General features: G+C 43.0%; 1 protein-coding gene across 9 annotated transcripts in view; it reads right to left on the reverse strand.

Moving 5' to 3' along the window:
- NIN (ninein) overlaps positions 1-24,670 on the reverse strand; it is a 107,671-nt gene that overhangs the window by 70,642 nt on the left and 12,359 nt on the right. For all 9 annotated transcript variants that reach the window (XR_009496187.1, XM_059890831.1, XM_059890832.1 and 6 more), the window contains 2 exons: positions 16,204-16,285; positions 1,957-2,126 (listed from right to left, as the gene is read on the reverse strand). Coding sequence is in view for 8 of the 9 variants with exons in the window: in XM_059890831.1 (XP_059746814.1) it covers positions 1,957-2,126; positions 16,204-16,285 (252 nt within the window). In the remaining variant the exon portion in view is untranslated. The remainder of the gene's footprint in view (positions 1-1,956; positions 2,127-16,203; positions 16,286-24,670) is intronic.

A 24,670-nucleotide genomic window follows, 5' to 3' on the forward strand; every position in this document is an offset into this window, starting at 1 on the left:
GTACTAAGAATAAGCAGCAAGATTTTACCCAGACTCTGGCCTCAACCCTTAACTTTATTTACACATAAAGCCAAAGTCACACTTTTTAAACAGTAAATCTCATTGGAAATCGGTAGATGAAATTAAATAAAGACATAAGAAATATCCTACCAGCCACAAAATCAGTTCTGCCCAAGAACTTTCTGGGTATCCCCAGGTGGTAATTAGAAACTCGCCTCACAAAAAAAAATAAGTAACCATTTCATTTCTTAGCACCAAATAACAGTACCTCAGCACTGAAAACAGTTGGAGAAAGGAGAAACTAAACTTAAAAGTGTTTTCCAAATAGGAAAATCTTCCCCCATCAAGTGTGAAGCCCTATTTTAACCAATTAGTTTTTTCACAGAGACATGTCTCAGATACATTCCACACTAGTTAGGGCTATGAAACAGGTTTAATGTTGCCATTTGGATACCCTTCCTGTCAGCAAGATAAACAGTACAGACACTGCAGTGACTGAAGTATGCAGATCACCTGCTCACCTGAAATAGTAAATGGAGCACTTGTGAGTGCGAGCCTATGTGCTTTACTGTGGAAAGGGCCCTATCTAAATTCTCAGTGACCCAAGTAAGGGTCTGAAACCGACTGAACCAACATGGGTAGAGGCCTCTGCCCCAGACCCATGGGCCCCCAGTGCTGTGACGTTTTAGTAGCATCCTTGTTGCTTCTCAAAGTCTTTCCATTTTTAGCCATCATCGCTCACCCACACTATTCACACCACTTTTGTGGCTTCTATCTATCTTACCCCCTTTAGCTGCTTTTCTTCCTCTCTTCTCACTCGCATTTCTGCCACTGCTCCTTCACTTCTATTGTGAGGACAGGTATCACTTGATTCTAAAAAGCAGTGCGAGCCTCTTCTGGTTAGCAGACCAGTCATGTGTCTTCTAAATTGCAGCCCTGTGGTTGGTCTCATTTCTGCTCAATACTGGGACTCTCTCTGGTTACCTTTGGGTTTGTGGGTATTCTAGAAAGTTGAAGATGCCGGGTATCTGCTTGCAGGGGACATTATTGGAGCAAGCTTCTCATAGATATATCAGCAAGCTGAACATGAAAGTTAATGGCAACACACACATACTCCCTGCTTAAACTACGATCTACAGATGACTTTAAGGAAGTTGAGGCTCTTTTGTCTCTTTCCCAGCTTATATGAGCATCTGAAATATCTGCATCCCCAGACTAAGCTGGGATTTGCAAGAAATATTTAGAGCTTGCTCAGCATGGCACTTTCAATCATGTTCTATAAATGGGATGCTGGTAAATGAGCCATAAAGAAAAAAAAAAAAGAAAATGCTACTGTTTCTTCCTTATTGGTAGAGTATAGCAAAATGTAAAATGAAAAGAGGGAGATGAGGGAAGCAGAGGGATATCTGATTGCTGGGGAGTCAGATGCGCCTGGGGGCGACAGAACTGGTAAGAATCCTGGCAATTGCTGAGCCCTGTGACAAGGACAAAGTTGCAAAGCTGCTTTATCCCACCACAAAAGATAAGATGCTGGCTCCTGAAATGCCTGAGAACGGCTTTCACTTCTTACCTGTCACTGCAGCTGTTTTATAGTTTGCGGGGAGGGAGCTGATGAGCTTTTTACATAACTGAAAATGACACTGCCATGGAGGAGAGAGAGATTCCCAAGAAGAGCTAGAAGTGGCAGACCTCAGATAAATACAAAAATAACTGCGTTAAAAACTATATACATAAAACATGCACAGAAACATCAGCTCTTCAAAAGCTGAAACAGAGATGAAACATATAAACAATAGAAAAAGCAGTCATAGATATCCAAAAGGCAAGTAAGAAGATTAGCATGTAGTTGAAAAAAAAAGTGGCTGAGAAAAGCCATCAGCCCCTCAGTCCTCTTGTGTTTGTGCCACAAGGGTGTGGGTAACCCCAAGTCTCCACACCTGTGGTCCAATTTCTTACCTCGCTGCGCTCACTGGCTGGGATGTGTGAAGGCTGTGCTTCTTCACCAAGTGGCTCAATGACAGTCACCTCTGCAAATTCCTCCACGGATTCTTGAAATTCAGGTAAAGATCTGCGTCCATAACGCTTCCCACCTCTAACATATTTGGGCTGAGCTTCGAGAGTGCAGTCTGGGCAAGGAGACAAGAGTTGAGGCCACATTACAAGACAGTCTCAGTCCCTATCTGACAACTCCCAGCCTTCGGACACAGCCTCTTATATACCAGCCCCAAAATAAACCACCACCGTTCGCCAGTTGCAGTGGATGTGGGCGTCCATGAGCTAGCAGGTCAGATGCACAGCACAGCTTTTAATTCCGAATGATTTATAGTGCCCCGAGTAGATCTCAGCATATGGTGGGAGAGATGCAGAGCCCACAGTGAGGAATTTGCTTAAAACTATGGAATTAAGATCAGGACAAAGCAAGCAGTCATATCTGTTCTTCTGTTTATCAAGCTCTGTTCAGAGACACAGGGGAAGGTAGAGGGAGGGATCATACCGCCAAAGAGACACGTTGGAAAATGATGATAAAATGAACACTCTATCAGCACTGTAAAGGTAGCATTCACACCAATTAGTCTGGACCATACCCCTCTTGTACGTCAGTGACTCCTTTGTTACCATCCCACTTTCTGATCCATCAGACAAGCAAGATGAGAGAACAAAGAAACTGACACAGCGCATCCTCATCAATTAATGACAGCTCATTGCTTACACGAAACTTGGCATCAAAATCTCATTATAAAATTAAAAGCTGTGGAATAAAACAGCAACTGCAAAACTGCATTAAGAAGATTATATATATTTTTTCTCTTCATGAGCTTTGTGCATTGCAAAATAAAAAAGAATGTGCATATAAGGGGAGAGTCATCTCCTGACCTTGAAGAAGGGCTTCAGCATTGTGCAGACCACGTCTCAGGTTCAACCTTCACCACCTTCACCATCACCACCACCTTCACCACCACCAACCATCACCACCACCACCACCATCACCACACACTAATCTTCCTCTACAATGGTAGCTTTAAAGCAATAATACTTCACTCATTACGAATGTCAAATTAGAGATACTTTTGTTTTTTAGCATCTTGAACAGAATTAGGAGAATAAAATATTCCATTAAATATAAGACTGGCAAGACTTTGATTTCAGTTCTTATCACCCATACAGACATACTGTCTCTCTGGAGAACATATGTGTTCTGTTTGCAAAGACAGTCTTAACAAGGTATGTCTGAACTCAGACATGTATATTTTTAAGTAAGGGCTGTACACATATCAACAAAACTAGGGTAGATGATTAGATAAGAACTAAGAAAATAAAACCCTACCCCTTAACATGAAAGTGTTAAGGGGTAGCGGTTACTTTGAAGCTTCCCCAGGAGGACTGGTGACCCTATGTGACTAACTGTCCTCACTCCTCCAGGCCCTTTTTCTGGGATAAGCTCTGATTTCACAAATGTGCTCAGAAACATCCTGAAAATGCTCAGCAGAGCTCAGAGTGAAGTATTTATGCTTGTTCTATAAATTCTAGCGATATTTATATCCAGCTTTTTCAAAGTCCCAGCCAAGCCACTTTATTAGGTCGAGTGATTCTCTTACAGAAAGTGTTCAAGCATACAAAATGTATACTGAAAGGCACATGCATATTTGAAGGTACCTTTTATCAGAAGAGAGTGTGTCAGCTTGTGAGCGTTCAGGAGTGGCCCAGACACCCGAGCTGCTTGTTGGCAGCTGACACCCACAGATGCTAGTCAGATAAGAGGCAATGTAGAACCATCCTTAATTTATTACATATTCTTAAATTTTAGTGGAGGACAACAAGATACACCATTTAGTGATGATGGGGGCTTAGAAAAAATTAAAGGGAAAACGTAAAACATCAGAAAATGGAACATGGGATTTTCCCACTGTGAGAAGATAGTCACAGTCTGGGGAAGGAAGTGACAAAGGAACTCTTAATATATGCTGTACTTTTTCAGAGGAAAAAAAAGCAGTGGGACAAAGCCACTGTTTCAAACCAAAAACCAAAAAAAATCCCACTGTGATTTAATCTAAAACCCATCTGTGGATAAAATGGTTCCCTAGTTAGTGAAAGTGTTAGTCGCTCAGTTGTGTATGACTCTTTGCGACCCCATGGACTGTACGCTGCCAGGCTCCTCTGTCCATGGGATTCTCCAGGCAAGAATACTGGGGTGGGCTGCCATTCCCTTTTCCAGGGGGATTTTCATGACCCAGGGATCGAACCTGGGTCTCCTGCATTACAGGCAGATCCTTTACCATCTGAGTCACCAGGGAAGCCCTAGTTATTTACCACTAAATATCTCACGCTGTGTAGGGAGCAGTGGTAGATTTGAAACAGTTTTTTTCCCTACACAATGAAAGGTAATACGTAGATTGTGAAACACTAGGATCCTTTGTTGTTTTATTTATATACGTACTTATTTTTGCATTGCCAGAAACTTTAATTTTTAAGTTAATTTTATATTTTAATTATAAAAACCAATTCTGAGTAAACTCTAAGTTAATATCTTTCACAGACTGTACATACATCACAAAGTCAATTTCTAGAGAAATCGATTAAATATAAAATCTTTTAGGAATAAAGATATTAACACAGCAAAGGAAAAATGAAGTATTAAAGTTTCCTCATAAGAAATTTCACAAATCATACAATAAAGTATCAGACTAATCACATCAATTAAAAATAGTTACATTTTAGACTTACATACTCACATATCTTTTTTCTGTTTAGAGCATCAACCTCACTATATTTACAAAATAAGAAGGGGAAGAAAGACATTAAATGTAAGGAGGTCTAGAGAGAATATTCATGGCCAACAGTCATTGCTGTGTTAAGGGTTTGAAAACTCCAATACTCTCCTTATTCATCTCAAGCAGGGCTTTACAAGTGTTCAGCAGCAGTCCACCAAAAAGGAGGCCTCAGTGGGGGTTTCAAGACATTCTTGCTCACTGAAACTAAAGAACACCTTGCCCCTTCCTTACCACGCCAAGAAAGACTTGCCAAACCACAGCCCTGGGGCAAAGTTTCTTTACTTTAGGAGCACATCTGGATGTAATGTACATAATCTTTTCTATGTCAGATAATACATGGTCATTTAACCTATTAAGAAATGAAATTATGTACATATAGCTTCCTTTAACCTAAGTCTAAGTAACTGCTCCAATCATGAGCTCCAAGGAGGGACATGAAATATCAGTGGTGGGGGGGTGGATAAAGGACTGCTTTTACTTTCAGTGTTTCAGTTCTTTGAATGTATATTTATGATTCTACCTGGAGTGTCAAGCTTGTGAGCCATTTTCCCTTCTTTCCTATTTTCCATTTCCCCTATTTGGCATCACTACATAAAAATACAAGTGAGCTTTGAAGGAAAGCAGACAAGCCCACACTGCCTAGAGGAGTCTTGGACTCCTGGAGAGCTCACGATGAGATGTAACAAGAGAGACTCCAGAGCTGTGACAATGTTCACCTTCCAGAATCAGGAAGAACCACAGTGCACACGTTTAAAGTGACCAGAAGATCTTGTGCTCACAATAAAAGAAAAATTGAAATACAAAGTTAATGAGAATGACCACTTGGAATAGGCTAGCTGCAGGCAGGGAAAACAACCAACAGCCACCCACCTCCTCTCCCTTCTCCCTCTAACTGAGCAGGGCAGTGTACACTTTCTGCTGTCTCCCAGAACTGCCCCAGGCACCTGTGTGATGAGAATGGCCACTTGGAACACTCAGTTCTTGCAATGGCCAAAGACAAAGCAACGAGGACACAAGAGGAAGCTGAAATGGTTACCCCAAAGCCTAAACACTATTTATTCCATCAGTACTTTTCATGAAAAACACAAGCTTAGGACCTGGGATGAAGTGCCATCCATAGGACATACATGGGAAGTTAAAGGAGAGTTTCAGAGGCGCACTCCAGTATTAAATACCAGACACCAGCCATGGCAGAGCATTCTGTTATAGTTGTTGAGGGATCAGTTCAGTTCAGTTGCTCAGTCATGTCCAACTCTTTGCAACCCCATGAATCACAGCATGCCAGGCCTCCCTGTCCATCACCAACTCCCGGAGTTCACCCAAACTCGTACATCGAGTTGGTGATGCCATCCAGCCATCTCATCCTCTGTCGTCCCCTTCTCCTCCTGCCCCCAATCCCTCCCAGTATTAGGGTCTTTTCCAATGAGTCAACTCTTCGAATCAGGTGGCCAAAGTATTGGAATTTCAGCCTCAATATCAGTCCTTCTAATGAACACCCAGGACTGGTCTCCTTTAGGATGGACTGATTGGATCTCCTTGCAGTCCAAGGGACTCTCAAGAGTCTTCTCCAACACCACAGTTCAAAACCATCAATTCTTCAGCACTCAGCTTTCTTCACAGTCCAACTCTCACATCCATACATGACCACTGGAAAAACCATAGCCTTGACTAGATGGACATTTGTTGGCAAAGTAATATCTCTGCTTTTGAATATGCTATCTAGGTTGGTCATAACTTTCCTTCCAAGGAGTAAGCGTCTTTTAATTTCATGGCTGCAATCACCATCTGCAGTGATTTTGGAGCCCCCAAAAATAAAGTCTGACACTGTTTCCACTGTTTCCCCATCTATTTCCCATGAAGTGATGGGACCAGAAGCCATGATCTTCGTTTTCTGAATGTTGAGCTTTAAGCCAACTTTTTCACTCTCCTCTTTCACTTTCATCAAGAGGCTTTTGAGTTCCTCTTCACTTTCTGCCATAAGGGTGGTGTCATCTGCATATCTGAGGTTATCGTTGAGGGATAAGATGGCTATTTTATCACTTTTTGATTCAAACTTCCCTTTTCCCTGAAATGACCTGAGGATATTTCCAGGATGAAGAAGAAAGCTACACCTTTGTGGTGCTGATCTCCTTATTTTGGAATTGCTTCTGCAATCCATGGCTTCCTGCCTCCTTATCCTAGGAATTCATTCCCAGAGACCCCACCCCTTCTAAAGGGCCTGGGGACAGGGGGTCGTCTGAGACCCTCTAGACTTCATTTCTGCTGACCTCACGGGATTCCTGAAACTTTTTTGAAAATAAAGCAGGTGTAAACCTCAGGACAAGCCTCCCCCTACCACTCTACCCCACAAAGCTTCCCAGGAAGAGGCAGTCGTGCAGCAAATGAGCACCCCCACCCCCACTGTGCAACCCACCTCCTCGCCCACTCTGACACACTGCTGCACAGGGATCACACAGTCAGAGAGCAAGTAAGTGCACACCCGATACTAAATAAGAGAAAAGGGAAGAGAAGAAGCAAAGTGGAGAAAAACCCAGACAGAGGAAGACACAGAGACAGAAAGAAAACCAACAGCAAAGGAAGTGGGTGAGAGACAGAAGCAGGGCAGAGAGCTAGAGGCTGACGGAGGGCTGGGAGAGGGGAAGCAGGAAGAATTGATGGGTTGGGGTCCAACCGGCAGAGGAAGAATGAGTGAGAGGCCAAGAAGAAGTGGAAACAAGGGTAGAGCGGGAGAGGTGGGAAAAGAAAAGGGATGGAGAGGGAGATGTTCCAAGGAGGGAGGGGAGAAAAAATACACCTGGAAAGCCTTGGGACATTATATCCATTCCTTCTGCCTCCCAGTGCAACCCCACCTCTGCAGAGACCATCTATCTGCAGGCAGGGTCCTCACCCCCATTTTTGTGTCCACACAGCCCTTTCCAAGGCAGCTGCTTCCTGAACCCTAGCACCCCACTCCCCAATCACGCCTCTCTTCCAGCATCTTCACACAAGCTCCAGGTGCCAACTGGAGCTTTAGTGTCCCCTCCCCAGATGCAAACCTGGAGAAGGAAATGGCAACCCACTCCAGTCTTTTTGCTTGGGAAATTCCATGGGCAGGGGAGACCGGCAGGGTACAGTCCATGGGGTTGTAAAGAGTCAGACATAACTTAGCAACTAAACAGCTGAATGCAAAGACATTAGGAGCAGTCTCCACAAGTTCTTAGCAGTTCAGTCTCCACAGTTCCACTCAGTTCTTAGCAATCTGAGTGATGCTTCCTGCTGGAACACAGGGGCTTCTGGGCACAAAATGGGGTGGCTCTGATTAGCTTTGTCTGGAAGGGAAATGTCAAGGGGAAGGTTAGCACTCTGCCCAAGGGTGCTGAGGATGGTGGATAGGTGTGGCCTAACCCCCAGGGCTGACTGGTCTGACCAGATGATCTATCTAAGCCCTAAAGCAGGTGAAGACCTGTCAATAGGAAAAACTCTTTGAGTTGAAAATGATGATGAGATTGTTCCCCAACCTTCTCCTGGGAGGCTCAGCCTACTAATTCTTGTTAGAAGGCCCCGCTTCTTGAGCCATTTGGGGGAAGAAGCCAGAGATTCACAGATCATCTAACTGAATCCTCCCCATTGTTCAAGGCTCAGCTCAAAACTGACTTCTTTCAAACCTGGTACAACTTTCATGGGACCTTTTTTCTCCTGTGAATTCAGTGCAACCCATATACTGATTGTTCCATGCTTAATACTGACCATGGTCATATTTTTCTACAAACATTTTACTTGTTAGATTTACCTGCCCAGCTGGACTGCATGCTTTCCAGGGCAGCAGTGCTTCATGGAAAGAGCCCATGGGCTTTAGAGTCAGAGACCTGGACCCTTAGTCCTCACTGAGATGAGGAGTACCTAACATCCCGAGGTTTAGGGAAAGCCACAGGAGCTTTGTGGGGCAAGGGCACTACTCTGTCAGGTAGCTTCTGCCGGGGCTTGGGTCCTCCCACCCAGGGTCCTGGAGCCCACGGAGCAGGCTCAGGGAAGGCCTCACAGCCCCCAGTCCTGCAGCACATTCCTTCTCCTCATGTGTTGTGACAGGCTAAGATTACTGGCAAACGCACAGTGACGGCATCCTGTCTGTCTCAGGAACTGAAGCCGCCTTCATCTCATTTGTGCCCTCATTTTCTCCTCCTTGTCATCTCCTTTCCCTTCACCACGGCGCTGACATGAAGGCATGCGTGCTAAATCACTTCAGTCGTGTCCGACTCTTTGTGACCCTATGGACGGTAGCTCACCAGGCTCCTGTCCGTGGGGATTCTGCAGGCAAGAATACTGGAGAGGGTTGCCATGCTCTCCTCTAGGGAATCTTCGTGACCCAGGGATCGAACCCGAGCCTCTTACATCTTCTGCGCTGGCAGGCTGGCTCTCTACCACTAGCACCACTGACATGAAAGGACACGCCAATTCTCTAGGACTCCCTGCAGAAAACTACCATTTTCATGTCCCTGCTTTGGAAAGCATCGCATACACTGGAACTGAAATAAACTTAGGTCAGCACCACTTCCAAACAAACTGTTTCATTACCAAAATTCTCACCAGACTTGTTTAACTGTAAATAACAGTAATATCCTTTTTGCACACACACACATATTTTTTAAGTGCCTTCCTGCTCCTTGCAAAGTCATAACAATAAGTATTCTTCTAGAGGACAACTGAATAGCTGCCTAGTCTTTGATTATACAGGTACATCATAGCTTGCCTAACCAAAATACACGGTCAAAAATTTCTGCTTGAGGGCTTCCCTGGTGCCTTAGTGGTAAAGAATCTGCCTCCCAGTGCAGGAGACATGGGTTTGATCCAAGAAGGTCCCACACGCCTCAGGGCAACTAAGCCCATGAGGCACAACTATTGAGCCTGTGCTCCAGAGCCTGTGCTCCGCAACAAGAGAATCCACTGTAGTGAGAAGCCTGTACACCACAGCTAGAGAGTAGACCCCGCTCTCTGCAACTAGAGAAAAGCCGTTGTAGCAATGAAGACCTAGTATAACCAAAAATCAATAAAATTACTTTCAAAAAAATTTCTGCTCAAGATATATATATTAGTATTTTAACTATTTTAAATGACTATCCTTACACACACATAATTATTTCCATAGCATAAAACCTGAATCTGGCATTGATTGGCCAAAAACACTTTTATAGTTTTTGATGCTTATTGTTTTACAAAAATCCAGGAATGTCCCACTATTTTACATGACCACCAGTGGATGTTAACATTTCTAGTTCCCTCTGATCTCAGGAAATGAGTCCTCACACGGTCTTTTGATGGTGGTGGTGGTTAGTGGTAGTGCCTTTATGTTGCTTTTAACTTTTGAAGAAATCTTTTTGGTCCTTGCTGATAGCATCCCATATATACCAAGGGAACCAGGGGCTAAGTGCTTAACTGAAGAGAGGACGAGAGGACACTCCTGCTGGCCATCTGTGCGTATCTTCTAAACACAGGGCCCTCAGCCAGAGTTCAGGGCCTGGGCCCGGCCCCCGAATACAGCTGCAAGCACAAATCTTCAAGCCCTGCAAACCGAGATCTAGCCTGCTGTCTGCTTCGGTGCACACTTGCCAAGTGAATGAGGAGGTTTATTATAGTCACAGCTTCTCCAAAGTACAAGGAAAATAATTAGAAATAGGGCAGTTTCTGGAGTGAAGAATGTTTATTACCAACAAAAACAAAAAACAAAAACCCCAATCATCTGCCTTACCTTATTTTTCTAAGGGTTTAGCTTCTCCAAACCTGAGATTTCCCTCACCAGGTAAACAAAGGAAAGATATATTTCCATTAACAGTGTGAGGGGAGGAAGCGCTTGCTGCGTCATGCTTACATCTACCACAGAACAGAAACCTACTGCAAGAGGCAGCAGACAAGGACAGGAGTCTCTGGAGAACGGATCCGGACAGCGTAGGCATGTAACTATGTAGCTTATAGTCGTGTAGCTTGGAGCCCGTTACCCAAACCCTATAATCCATAAATAATAATGAAGGTGTCCCTCTCTCACTTTAGGAAAATAACTTGAAAATTAAGCTGCACACATAGATGCAGGGGAACTCTGCCACCGGTGATGTTAATCAGCTTGGAATCCACAAAGGATTGCCTACATCCCCAATCCATTTTTCTGACTCCATCTGAATTTTAGTACCTTCACTGCATTGTTGAGTTTTTAGAGGGAAAAACTCTCTGTTAAGTGTTTTAGAATCATAAACATCAGAATTAAAAAGATGCTGCAAATATCTACGCCCTCTAATTTTAAAAATAAAGACACTGTACCTTAGAGGTGTTAGAAATGACAGAACCCAAGACTGTGGAAATCATGACTTAATTCCATTTCCTCTGAATTCCTATTATAGCTTTGTTTTTGTATTATTTATATATAGCTGTCTTTTGTTTATTTTGGGTGAAATTTTACAGAAACACAGAGCTAGCTTTTTCATACACGTAGATGTCATTTAGATATTAGGAGACAACACAGCTGAATCCTGGAGTTGAATGGATTTTAAGTATTTTCTAGTATAATTACCTTCACATATGAGGTGACCAAAGACCTCAGAGGTTTTAATGTATAGTTCAGTTCAGTTCAGTCGCTCAGTCATGTCCGACTCTTTGTGACCCCATGAATCGCAGCACGCCAGGCCTCCCTGTCCATCACCAACTCCTGGAGTTCACTCAGACTCATGTCCATTGAGTCAGTGATGCCATCTAGCCATCTCATCCTCTGTCATCCTGTTCTCCTCCTGCCCTCAATCCTTCCCAGCATCAGGGTCTTTTCCAATGAGTCAACTCTTCACATCAGGTGGCCAAAGTGTTGGAGTTTCAGCTTTAGCATCAGTCCTTCCAATGAACACCCAGGACTGATCTCCTTTAGGATGGACTGGTTGGATCTCCTTGCAGTCCAAGGGACTCTCAAGAGTCTTCTCCAACACCACAGTTCAAAACCATCAATTCTTTGGTGCTCAGTTTTCTTCACAGTCCAACTCTCACATCCATACCTGACTACTGGAAAAACCATAGCCTTAACTAGACAGACCTTTGTTGGCAAAGTAATATCTCTGCTTTTTAATATGCTATCTAGGTTGGTCATAACTTTCCTTCCAAGGAGCAAGCGTCTTTTAATTTCATGGCTGCAATCACCATCTGCAGTGATTTTGGAGCCCAAAAAAATAAAGTCTGACACTGTTTCCACTGTTTCCCCATCTATTTCCCATGAAGTGATAGGACCAGATGCCATGATCTTCGTTTTCTGAATGTTGAGCTTTAAGCCAACTTTTTCACTCTCCACTTTCACTTTCATCAAGAGGCTTTTTAGTTTCTCTTCATTTTCTGCCATAAGGGTGGTGTCATCTGCATATCTGAGGTTATTGATATTTCTCCCGGCAATCTTGATTCCAGCTTGTGCTTCTTCCGGCCCAGTGTGTCTCATGATGTACTCTGCATAGAAGTTAAATAAGCAGGGTGACAATATACAGCCTTAATGTACTCCTTTTCCTATTTGGAACCAGTCTGTTGTTCCATGTCCAGTTCTAATTGTTGCTTCCTGACCTGCATACAGGTTTCTCAAGAGGCAGGTCAGGTGGTCTGGTATTTCCATCTCTTTCAGAATTTTCCACAGTTTATTGTGATCCACATAGTCAAAGGCTTTGGCATAGTCAATAAAGCAGAAATAGATGTTTTTCTGGAACTCTCTTGCTTTTTCCATGATCCAGCAGATGTTGGCAATTTGATCTCTGGTTCCTCTGCCTTTTCTAAAACCAGCTTGAACATCAGGAAGTTCACGGTTCACATACTGCTGAAGCCTGGCTTGGAGAATTTTGAGCATGATTTTACTAGTGTGTGAAATGAGTGCAATTGTGCAGTAGTTTGAGCATTCTTTGGCATAGCCTTTCTTTGGGATTGGAATGAAAACTGACCTTTTTCAGTCCTATGGCCACTGCTGAGTTTTCCAAATTTGCTGGCATAGTGAGTGCAGCACTTGCACAGCATCATCTTTCAGGATTTGAAATAGCTCAACTGGAATTCCATCACCTCCACTAGCTTTGTTCGTAGTGATGCTTTCTAAGGCCCACTTGACTTCACATTCCAAGATGTGTCTCTAGGTGAGTGATATAAGGCCACCCAATTAGGGGAGCATGGGGTGGCATAAAGTTGGTCACCACTGAACACACATGCCAGTATTACATAATTCCTGGTTCAAGGGTCTTTCTACTATATCACACTGGATTTTCTATATTATAGTCAGGTACAGCACTGGATATTTTTAATTTATAAAAATTTTGGATGTTACAAAATACCAATTCATGACTCATCAGTGTCAAAGGCTGTGCACTATGGCCCTCCTATTTTTACTAACTTAAGAGTAATTTTCCTCTCAAAGTCCAGTAGGTCCATTGATCTCAAAATGTAAGACAAAAAGACCACAGCCCTGGCCCCTTACAGTGGAAGATGAACTAAGTGCTGAACAGCCAAGTAATGCTGAGGACATAGACACCCCTGTCTCTGACGATTAGGTGGAACTTGTTCTTCTCTGCTCCTTCCTTCTGCTGCTGGCCACGTGTGAGAGTCTTTCTGGCCAGGCTGCACTGACTGAGACTGTGGTGCCCTTAGCTCATGCATCTGAGGGTGAACACCCTAAACCAAAGCCCCTGGACTCCCATCCGTTGGTGATAACAGGTTAGCATCCCCCTCTGCCCCCCTCTGTGAGATGTAATCCACATCCCTCTTTGAATGTGTTTGCTCATGGATAAAATGGCAGCATTCACTCTAGCCCTGCAGTCATACAGTCTATGACTTACGGGATTGTTATGTCGATAACAGTTCAAACCAGTCCATCCTAAAGGAAATTGGTCCTGAATATTCATTGGAACGACTGATGCTGACGCTGAAATTCCAATGCTTTGGCCACCTGCCGCAAAGAACTGACCCAGTAGAAAATACCCTGATGCTGGGAAAGACTGAAGGTGGGAGGAGAAGGGGACGACAGAGGATGAGATGGCTGGATGGCATCACTGACTCGATGGACTGAGTTTGAGCAAGCTCCGGGAGTTGGTGATGGACAGGGAAGCCTAGCATGCTGCAGTCCATGGGGTCACAAAGAGTTGGACATGACTGACTGAACTGAACCATGTTAATAAAGGGGAAAGAAGGGGTCAACCCAGGTGGCCTCTTGATATACGGCATTTAAGTCCTGATCCTTCTTTCTCTGCCTCTCTCTAGCCAAGCCAGGCAGGCTGTAGGAGTGGAGTCACATACTTGAGTGGGTGGGAGAATGTTTGAGTGAAAAGAAAGGCATGATCCCCAGAAACAACTGGAAGGGCCGGGGAGTGACAGGCAAAAGTCAGAAAAAGCAGAGATGCTCAGGAACAAAGAAGGAATGACTCGGCCTCATATGAGATAAAACACTCTTAAGGCACAGGCTCAACCCTAGATTTTATCCTTCCAGATCAAATGTTCGGGAAGTCACATCCATGCTGGAGGAAATGCTGTCAGTAAGTACTTTGATGCTTTATTGCACTGACTTGGGGCAGCTCTGTAACAAAGGTTTGCTGTGGTCCACCCAAAGAATGGAACACACAGTCAGCTATTGAAAGCCCCTCTGGAAGACTTGTCCAAAGATGCCTCCTCCTGCCCAGCAGTGAGGCGCACGTATAAACCTGAAACCACTGACTGGAGTTGGACTTACAAACCTTTCTTTCAAACTGTTACCAAGCTCAACCAGACTCTGTCTACCTCCTCATCCTATGATTCAGATCCCAAGATGGTACAGTTCTACAGGGAACCCTCCACATTTGTGGTCTATTTATTTATTATGACAATTTTCTGGCAGGTATCAAGAACAGGTTTTGAAGAAAGAGCAGCAAAAGGACGAGAATTGGGGCAGCCTATTCCAAACTGACATAAACACCCATTATGGGCAAAGAGAACACTGAGTTTAAGTGTATGTTACCTATGCTCGCATGAACAACAACAGATGGGGTGATGTCACGATAGCTCTAGTTAGGGTCCCTAGATCTTACACTATTTTTATCAAGATGACAACCTTAAACAAGTAAAACTACTAACAAAATGTGAGACCCCGTAAGAACAAAAGTCCAGGTTCCAGCACTGGGTGACCTACAGAAATTCTATTTTTAGTCTGGAAAACCTCTAGGATGCAATAAACTCCCTCCCAGGCTCGCTAGGGGCTTGAAGAGAGCTCTGGCAAGCGTCAGAATTAACAATAACCTTAATAAAAAGGGGGAGACTCAATCCAAACCCGAAACACTGCTAACCGCAGAGTTCATACATATGACACAAATCTGGAGCATTTCAGAAGGTCTGATGACCTGGATCACCAGAGAGGATAAGACAAGAGTTCCCACCTGTGCTTCCAAGTAGGTCACACTGAATGACTGCTTGTAGCAACAAAATGTTAGTGATCTCTCCTCACTCTCAAAACTGGACTATATTTTTAGTGTTCTCTTTCAGGTTTATTGAGGTCTAATTTACACAGAGTAAGTTTCACCTGTTTAGAGAGCAATTCTGTGGGTTAGAAAAAAACTTACAAAATTTGTGGCCACCATCACAATCAAGATATAAAAATGGTTTCATCACCCCCAAAATTCCCCTGTGTGCCCCTTTATAATCAACCTCTAACCCTAGCTTCTAATTAAAAAAAAAACAGACTGTATTATAATTTAAATTTCAACACTGTTTAGACTTCGCCTTAACTATTACAAGACATTACCCCCAGCACACACACTCCTAGATTTGAACATTCTCAAATTATGATGTGTCTTATAATCAATGGCATTTTACCATTATAACTGAGAAAAAAAAATTTTTAGGAGTATATAAAATAATGATGTGCCTTAAGAAAATCAATGAAGTATAATATTAAGTTTTCACTGAATACTTACTGTGTGTTAAGCATCCTACTGAGCACTAAAAGTACAAATATGAACAACATGGACCATAAAGAACGATCACTCAAGAGGAGAGAGAAAAACAGTTATAATGTGGTCCTGTCTGTAACACAGGGCTATCCACTCACGGGGACTAAATAAAATTACCCACCCTTCTTTCAGACAAAATTCTGCCCCAGTTCATATTGTTTCATGTTCACAGGCAATGAGGAGGGAAGAAGGACCATTCAGTTCCACTCTGCTCATTCCAGGAATGAGTTACTGCCACACCATCTGACAGATCTGGGAACAACCCAGTGATTTCTTCCCTAATTCGCTGCTGTGGTAGAGGAGGCTCTTCCTAGTGTGCGACAGCTGCACGCCTTTTATGACCACGTCAAAAGACAAGTCACTCCAAATAGCTGCTCAATCTGGGGGAGGCAGATACTCTGAAGCTTTCACACACATGCCTCAAAGTCCCCAGATTCTCCCCTGGACACATTTTAAAGCAGAAGGAAGAGAAGAAAAGTTAGCGTCCTTACCTGGTTCTTGAAAGTGCTCTTCATTTGATAGCGTTCTAGACAAGATAAGTATTAATGCTTCTTTAAACTGGTCAAAATGCACCTGAAAATAAACAATTCAAAATCAATTAAAAATCTTTTCCATAGCCTTAAGGAAGCAAACCCATGTACAAGGTTCCAGAACCATTTGTTAGCATCCTGACAGGCTTGAAGGGGGTCCTAGAACCTGTTTTTGTTCCCGCTTCTTCTTTTCTCTAAAGCACTCAAGGGAAAATGGGATGATCATTTTACACACCAGCGTCACCAACACCAATATCAACGTTTGTTCAACCCTGAGGGGGAAAATTGCACAGCAAAATCCTCTTTATAAACTCAGAAGAAGGTAAGTTTTGAACTCAGTTCCTTTTATTTTTCTGAACAAAACCAGAAGAGAAAGATGTTAGGTTAGACACTAGAAAAAATTTTCCAAGTAAATGACCCTTTTTAACAATGTGCCAAAAATGCTTTCATGTCTTAAGATATTCTACAAGAGAGTAAACTACCTTTCAAGGATGACTTGAAATACAGTCTTGCCTCAGGCAAGTAGATGATATTTATCTCCCAAGGCCCCTAATTCTATATACAAGTAGAAATCAATAGCATACACATAGGATAAAAGAACCTTGGGAAGCATGCTCCCGAATTCTTAAAAATACAATTACCTTGACTGAAGTAGGACGGAACCTGAGTTTTACTCAAGTAAATCCTCAGAATTGGTTATTGAAGCTTTACCTAGTGTTTTGTGAGCACAGTTTTGCAAATACCCTTATCAGTTTCCTTGGCACATAAGGGAGAGCCCCTCTTCCCTCGGTGTGGTCCACAAAGGGGACTGTTGGTATCATTCGGAACTTTCATTATTAAAAAGAAAAAAGGGGGGAGGTTTGAACAATGCTTGAAAAAAAAAACAAACTCAGAACTGGGATATTAAAGGAGTAAAATGGTTTTCTTTATAGCCAAGTATATTATTCTATAACTTAAATTCACATGATGTCACCATGGGGCAGAAGCAAGAGATGGTATTTCTTCCCACCATAATTATAGTTTAATAACATGGTACCTATTTATACAGAAGCCCATATGTAAATACAAAGTTGATAAATTCATAATGTGCTGCTGTGGGTCTCTTTGGGACATCATTACAAAACATTGCCTAGGAGTTTAAATATAGGTGACAGATAAAAACCACTTCTGAATTAAATGTGGGAAAGCGGCAAACCTCATTAGTTATCTAAACAATAAAGGAAACAAATCATATGTCTTATTCATGCAAATCAATGCAAAGGAGAGGAATCCACTGAGATTCACGTGTCATAAAACTGTATATGCTTGCAATTCACCACGCTCCCCCAAAGGACATGTGATTTCTCTACCACATTCATTTTGATTACTTGAAATTGCTTTCTAAATCATATTCCTTTAGATCACACAGACTAAAAGTCGGCATATTTATGGAGCCAGAGCAGAAGTCCATTAAGGAAGGGTGGGCATCTGCTAAGGAGCCAGTGAAGGATTAAAAGATCATAGAATTATAAACTGTGCTCATTAGGTTTCATAGCTGACAAATCACAGAAATACCGGGGAGAGGAAAGAGGGCCAGCTTTTCCCAGTGGCAGCTGTGCTTCAGGCACTGCGGCATCCAGCCTCGGTTAGCCATCTTCCCAACCAGCCAGCTCACAGACATCTCATACCCAAGCCCCTCCTACTCAGGGCATCTCCCACACTGGCATCTACTACTTCCTACCAGGATCATGCCTTCCTCTCAGGGTGGGCAGGAGAAGGGTGAGGAGCGAAGGCTCTATATGCTGGAGCCAGCTGGCCAGAGGTTCTGACTCTGGCTCAGCCACTCACCTGCTTCTGTGAAATGGCTCAATTACTAAACCTCTCCAAGCTTTAATCTGCTCCTCTTGAAAAGTGGGGCTATGGAACAACTAATTTTTATGATTCATTCAGCAGATATTTATTGGGCCACTGCTATGTGCCAGGCCCTATCCTAGGCCCTGGTGATAGAGCCTCCATATTCTCAGGAATGGTCACAGGGAGTCAGGCAGGTACTTTGCCAAAAGCATTGCATGTATTTTATGTTATGTTTGCTACCACCTCCCTCATAACAGCTTTAGGGAGATAAAATGAGAGTTACATAAAGTGGCTCAAACTTCCTAGCACTTGTGCAGTTCAGTTCAGTCACTTAGTCGTGTCCAACTCTTTGCAACCCCATGGATTGCAGCACACCAGGCTTCACTGTCCACCACCAACTTCCAGAGCTTGCCAGGTACTCAGTAAGCTAGCCACTACCAATAGGCAGTAATGGGGTGACTATTTTCACCACTTTCACAGAGAAATGGCCAAGCAAAGCGACTGACCATGAGAGTGACCCAGCCAACCAAGTGCAGGGAGGGGTGAGAGCAGGAGATCTGGGAGCCTGCCTCCCCCAGGATCTGTGCAGCTGCCCAGCACCAGAAAAGCAGATCTGGTCTGCTGTGTTCGGGGACCCCAACTCCTTGATTCTACTCTCTCTTAGGGAATCAGTAGGCATGACCAAATGAAACTGGAGTCCCTCGTTGCCACAGTTAGTTAATGAGTTAAAGAGAAGGAGGCTCCTGTTTCAAAAGGGTGGTTCCTGATTTGAGACTTTCACATCCTTTATACCTGACTCTGTGGGCCTCCGCTGGGTCTTCTCAAGGTGGCAGTTTTGATAGAAGTCATTGGAAAGAACCCTTCAGAATTTTGTCCTAATATAGTTCAACCCAGTGAGGACTAGCCACACAGATGACTCAGGGGTCTCTGTATCTCAAATTTACTCCCCCAACCCCCACTGCTAAATGGGAAAGAGATTCAGTTACTAGAAAGTTATATTAATGCAAGTCCTGGGGGCACTATTGTAGGTTCATTCTCTCCTGGACATTTAGCCAGCTGACTCTCACAACATCCAGGACAGACAGGCCCCTATAAGTGTGTTATTAGTCTGTTTGACAGTGTCCCATAAGTCCCTTCTGTTCTCTATGCCTGTTTTTTGCTCCTGCGATTAGATGAATTTTACTGCCCTATCTCAAGGCAGGCATCCTTCCGCTAAATTGAAAGGAGAGAGGCTCAGAGAAGGCATGTCCTATCCCAAGGCTGCTCGTCTTGAAGTGACAGAGTACCAGGAGAACTCAGGCCTTCTGCCGGGACTCATCAAAGTCCAGCCCCTGCCCATCCCAGCGCCCCCTTCACTCCTGGTCTGACCTCTCGGGGAGATCCCTCTGTTGGTCCAGGTCACATCCTCAACTTTACACAACGTCACCAGGTGTAGAGCCGGACACTGAGGCTTCAGGACACGAAGCCTGTCCTTAAGGACACGAAGGCAAGAGTATACATAACCTCTGCCCTCAAGTGGTTTACCAGCTACAGTCCAGATTCTAGAGGGTGGGAGGGGGGACAAGGGAAGAAAGTCGATTAGCAACTACAAGGCTGAAACTGGCAAACGTTTTGAAACACAAAAAAATGAAAAGAAAAAATAATTCCACTGTATGTGCGTGATTTTATATATATATATATATATAAATATATATATTATCTATCTATCTCACAACTTCTTTATCCATGGACATCTAGGTTACTTCCATGTCCTGGCTATCGTAAACAGTGCTGCAGTGAACACTGGGGTACACGTGTCTTCTTGAATTACGGTTTTCTCAGGGTATATGCCCAGTGGTGGGATTGCTGGGTCATACAGTAGTTTTATTCCTAGTTTTTTAAGGGATCTCCAGCCATAATCATGGCTGTTATCAACTTACATCCCCACCCAGAGTGCAAAAGTGTTCCCTTTTTATTCAACCATAAAAAGGAACAAATGTGAATCAGTTGAACTGAGGTGGATGAACCTAGAGCCTATTATACAGAATGAAGTTAGAGAAAAACAAATATCATATATTAACACACATATGTGGAATCTAGAAAAATGGTACCGATGAACCTATTTGCAGGGCAGGAATAGAGATGCAGACATAGAGAACAGACTTGTAGACATAGTTGGGGGGCAAGAGGCTGGGACGAATTGAGAAAGCAACATTGGCATATATACTGTGTAAAATGGCTAGCGTGAAGCTGCTATACCACACTAGGAGCCCAGCCTGGCACCCTGTGATGACCTAGATATGTGGGATGGAAGGGTAGAGGGAGGCTCAAGAGGAAGCGGATAGACACGTAGCTATGACTGATTCATGTTGCTGTATGGCAGAAACCAACACAACACTGTAAAGCAATTATCCTCCAGCTAAAAAAACAAACAAATAAACAATCAGCAGCTCTTAAAAAAAAAAAAAAAAGCTGGTAGGGGGCTCTGATAAAAGAGTAGGTCCTAGTAGGCCAACAGGGAAAAGAAGGACAGTTTTTTGACATCTGACTTCTCCAAGATATTCACAGGCAGAATTTAAAAGTTTCCAAAATGGACTTAGGATGTATTAAATCAGCTACATTTTAGAAGGAAAATAGTTTATAAAAGACTAAACATGATTATTAACTCAGGGGTTCTTCATAATCCAACATGGTCTACCTGGATAACCTCTTCTTCCTCCACAAGAAGAACCTACAGATCTAAAACAAGTCCCTGGCAGGCTGATCAAACAACTGGAACAGCTGTAAGTCTTAAATTGATCTTTATTTTCCTTCTTGTGAGGACAGAGACATTGGACCCTCTGCCTTAAACAGCAGTAAATTCCACATCTTTCAAGAGAATTCTCTAATAGAGGCAGGTGACTGCTATTTTTCATCTGCGCTCATGATTACTGATGGGGTGGAAAAGCCCCTCCGGGCACAACTCAGAACCAAAAAACGTGAATAAACGCCCTCTGTTGTGAAGAAATGCGCATCCAAGGGCTCACTCAGTTCAGTCCCTGAAATTTTTAAGTACCATTTTTATCCTCCCAGGGAGCTTTACTATTGTGTTCTGTTAAAATTTAGAAGTCTTCAGAAATATTCAATGTAATTCAATCTCACACGGTAACCAGCTTTGGTAGCCATGCATACCTTGGTAGGTACCCCCTCATTTGAATAATAACTGCTGCCATTCATTTTATAAGCATCCCTATGCCTTGTATGCCTCAAAGGGCAGTTTGCGGCAATGGGAAAATTACCTGACTGACTAAAAACACCATGACATTCAAACTAAATTAACAGGAAGACTAGTCAAGTCTGATATTTTCTGTCATGTGTCACCAATGCTTAATAGAAATTTACTTCATCTTTCTTCCTCCCCAAATTTCATAGGAATGCTTTTTGAGAAACACAATTTGCCTCTCTGAAAAAAAGAATTTAAGCATGGCATAATAAACAGATGCTATTTCAAACCACACACACAAAACCCTGCAACAGGAAACAGAAGGAGGAACTTAAATTGCATGAAATCGTCTCGTGCAATCATGGAGACCAGATGCACACAGGGTTCCCCATGTGAGCAGGCAGCACTTCAAACAGACCCGAGATGAGAGGGCTTAAGCCAGATTCAACATAGTGCACTTACTGGACCAAAGGCCTACGTAACTCTCATCACACGTAGGAGATTTACATCTATTAATACGAGGAGGAATCAAAGAAAGGACTCTCAAAACGTTAAATGTTAGCTGAAATGGGTATAGAAATACGGACTCACCAGAAGGTTGATGTAGAGGAAAAAACCATTGACAACATTATGCAAAGAGAAATGACACAGAAGAACAGAGAGACCTGGTTTCGTAATGAAAGATTCAGTTACAAAATATTTTCTCCTAAATACAGCATTTGGGTTATTGCAGCTTAAAAGTCATTTACTGAAAACAACGTGGAAAGAGGCCAAGGCCATTTTCAAAGGTGGGTTTGTAAAACCTAAAGCAACCATATAAAGTTGTACTCCAAGACAGTTCCAAGGAGTTCTGCCTACAGATGGAAATAGATACAAGCCACCGCCACTCAAGAGAGTTGCTAGCGATTCCATTCTCCACTTGAATGAGCTTTCTCAGAAAACCATTCCTGGGAAATCATCATATATTAAAAACCTACTCTCAGTGTGTAAGGGATAGAGGAGGAGAGTGTACAGAGAGACACAGGACACAGTAGTTATCTACTTGCCTGGCTCCAAAATCAGCTTCTGACACACACAATCTAAGGCAACTTCATCACAATCTAATAAGGAGGATATTATTTTTTCCATTATACAGATGAAGAAACTGAGGCTCAAAGTATTTAAGATAACAGGTATACATGGCTAAAAAGCAGCAGGAATCAGTACCTGAATTCAGGTCTGATTCAAAGACTGCTTCTACAGCATATGGTCTCCATGTGGTAGGTGTGAGGGTGAGGGGTGGGAGGTGGAGGTCATGAGAGGTGGAAGGTGAGGGGTGGGAGGTGGGGGGTGAGGGCAAGTTGCAGGGGATGGAGAATGAGATCCATATCTGTATATGTGCAGTCTGAGGAGAGATGCATTCAAACTCAGGGACTGGAAAATCTGGGTTCCCATCTCAGCGCTGCTTCAAATGAGTTGCCTGACCTTGGACAAGTCATCATCTTTTTTCCAAGTTCTGGGTTCTAGGTTTCTCTGTCATACAGATGGACACTGAAGTGTAAAATCTGTGCTGGACACTGAAGAACTTTCAGTCCCCTCCATCCAAACAAGAAGCTACTCATAAAAGTATAAATGGAATACTTTAGAAACCTAATGACCATTCCAGATCATATCACTATTTTCTCTGGTGAGACTGACGGCCATTACTGAAATAGAGTAGGTAGGAAAGAACAGCTCTTCAGCACTTGCTCCTGCCTTTTGTTGAGAATGGAAGGTCTTTCCAACGGGCTTCCCTTTGCTCTTTATCAGATTACTGCCTTGCGAGGGTCACAGTACGCAATACCAAAGGCAATTTTGCAGTGAGGTTGATAAGAAAGTATTAATAAAGAAAAGTAGCAAGTCTTGTAATCTCTTAATCAAGTCTTCTTGTCTATAAATGTGAATTATAGATCCTTAGGAGTTCAAATCAACCCCAGATGACATGGTTGTAAAGGAATGGAGTGATGGTTTACATAAAGTCTCAAGACCAAAATAGAACCAGAAAATATCCCTCAGAAGTACAAATTACCACCACCAGAAAGTACTGCCGTACTTCTGACCCACTTTTCAAATGGTTAAAATGTGTATTGTTCCTGCTGTTCACTCACTAAGTTGTGTCTGACTTTTTGCAACCCCATGGACTGCAGCATGCCAAGCTCCTCCATCCTTCACTATCTCCTGGAGTTTGCTCAAATTCATGTCTGTTGAGTCGGTGATGCTATCTAACCATCTCATCCTCTGCCGCCCCAGTGAAAGAAATCTTAAAAAGCTCGATGAAGCAAACCAGCAGATCAACATATAAAATTAAACATGATGTTTATAAAAGAACTGCAGGCACTTGAAAATGAAAAGTGGGGAAACTGGGTGGAATTATACATTTGTACAGTTATCAAATTTTAATACAAAAGTTTCAAAGTGCCTTTGATGACCAAAGTCCACATACGTCTGGCACTCTTTGGAGACCAGGGGTAAGTTCTGCTGCCATATGGTTTGTTCTGATTCTAGAGAGTGTCAAGGGTGTGAGATGCTAATTCTTTATCATCCACATTCATATTAAAGAGGACATCAGGGAAACTCAGGAGGCAGCTTGGTCTTAAAGTTAAAATGTTCCAGGAGGAAAAGAAAATGTATTTTTAAAACTGGAACTAACTAAAGGCTTCAACAAAAGCAAGGTAAATTATCATCTTTATGTTCTGATTTCTAATAAAGGAGGAGAGAGGTATGTGGAAACTCTTCATTTAAAAGACAATAAACAGGAAGTACCTACAACTGGAATCAACTGCTTGGATGAAAACCTGGTTAATAAGTGAGCTAATATGGTTCTCTTTCTTAAATGTTTGTAGCACTTACTCCCAGTACTATTCACCTACTAGGAATGTTACCTAATCAGTCCGTAATTTCCTCAGTATCTTGAGGAATCCCTTGTCTTGGGGTCTGACCCGCCTGACAGGTGCTTACCTGATAACACAGATACAAGCAGAGCTCTTTTGATAATCTAGTAGGAAACGCCTACCAGCAATGTCCTCTTTCCTTTAAATCAGGGATCCACAATCTCTGGGCATTTCAAACACTTACAAGATAACTACCAAGTGCGTGCACGCTAAGTTGCTTCAGTCACGGACGACTCTTTGTGACCTTACAGACCATAGCCTGTCAGGCTCCTCTGTCCCTGGGATTCTCCAGGCAAGAATACTGGAGTGGGTCGCCATTTCCTCCTGCTGGGGATATTCCCAACCCAGGGACTGAACCTACGTCTCCTGGGTCTCCTGGATTGGCAGGCAGATTCTCTACCACAAGCGCCACCTGTGAAGCCCACCCACCATGGTCAGGGGAACAAGACTTCAAGTTATAAAGCAAGAGCAAAGAGGGCAATCTGAGGGCCAATTAATAAAGTAT

The sequence above is a fragment of the Bos taurus genome, chromosome 10, assembly GCF_002263795.3.
Source record: "Bos taurus isolate L1 Dominette 01449 registration number 42190680 breed Hereford chromosome 10, ARS-UCD2.0, whole genome shotgun sequence".
Lineage (NCBI taxonomy): Eukaryota > Metazoa > Chordata > Mammalia > Artiodactyla > Bovidae > Bos > Bos taurus.